This window comes from Ailuropoda melanoleuca, unplaced genomic scaffold, assembly GCF_002007445.2.
Source record: "Ailuropoda melanoleuca isolate Jingjing unplaced genomic scaffold, ASM200744v2 unplaced-scaffold17739, whole genome shotgun sequence".
Classification (NCBI taxonomy): Eukaryota; Metazoa; Chordata; class Mammalia; order Carnivora; family Ursidae; genus Ailuropoda; species Ailuropoda melanoleuca.
In genome coordinates, this window is record NW_023186880.1 from 1 (window position 1) to 817 (window position 817).

Below are 817 nucleotides of genomic sequence, written 5' to 3' on the forward strand. Positions count from 1 at the left end.
GTAAAAGTGATGTACTATGATAGAATTGCAGAAGGTTAATCTGAATAAAAAAGCATTATGAATTATGGCATTAAGAAAGCCACCTAAAAATGACAAATGTATCAGCCGGATGCACAGTGTTTTGGACATAATGACTGGATAAAGTAGTGGTTTGCATATGGCCACATACCGATCATATGCCATTGATGCCAACAGAAAACATTCTGTGGTCGTACAGATTGCAAAGGAAAAAAATTGTATCATGCATTCAGAGAGAGAGATTATCTTGCTCTTGGCAAAGAAGTTGACCAACATCTTGGGGGATACTGTGGATGATAACCAAGCATCCACAAATGCCAGACTCCCAAGGAATAAGTACATGGGGATGTGAAGGTGAGGGTCATTGCAGATGAGAGCAATCAGACCAAGGTTCCCCACCATTGTGATGAGATACATAACCAAGAACACCAGGAACAAGGGAATTTGCCACTCTGGTTGATATGTGAGTCCCAAGAGAACAAAGGCTTCCAGCTCGGTTGTATTTTTAGTTTCCATATTCTTAATAGATGGCCTCTGAAATTAAATGTGGTAAATGTAAAAAGAACATTCATTAAACATTTATAGAAGACAATTCGGTGACGGTAACTGAAATAAATTCATACACTAGCAGGAAGGAACTTTAATTTTATTTACTGTAACATGGCAACTATTTGGGGGAATTGTTATATTGGAAAAATACAACTACTTAAGTTCAAAATATNAAGTTAAAAATATCTGCAGAATAAACTGTTTAAGAATACAAGAAAAACATTCTGAACATGAGCAAATCTTTGGGGTA

At 36.4% G+C, this 817-nt stretch overlaps 1 protein-coding gene across 1 annotated transcript; it reads right to left on the reverse strand.

Moving 5' to 3' along the window:
• Positions 1-6: 6 nt before the first annotated feature.
• On the reverse strand, positions 7-534 carry LOC117797897 (olfactory receptor 5H2-like; the record flags this gene model as incomplete). The annotated part of the gene is made up of 1 exon (XM_034650336.1): positions 7-534. A coding segment is annotated over exon 1 (528 nt), but the record flags the coding sequence as incomplete, so codon positions are not given.
• Between the last annotated feature and the right edge of the window lie 283 nt (positions 535-817).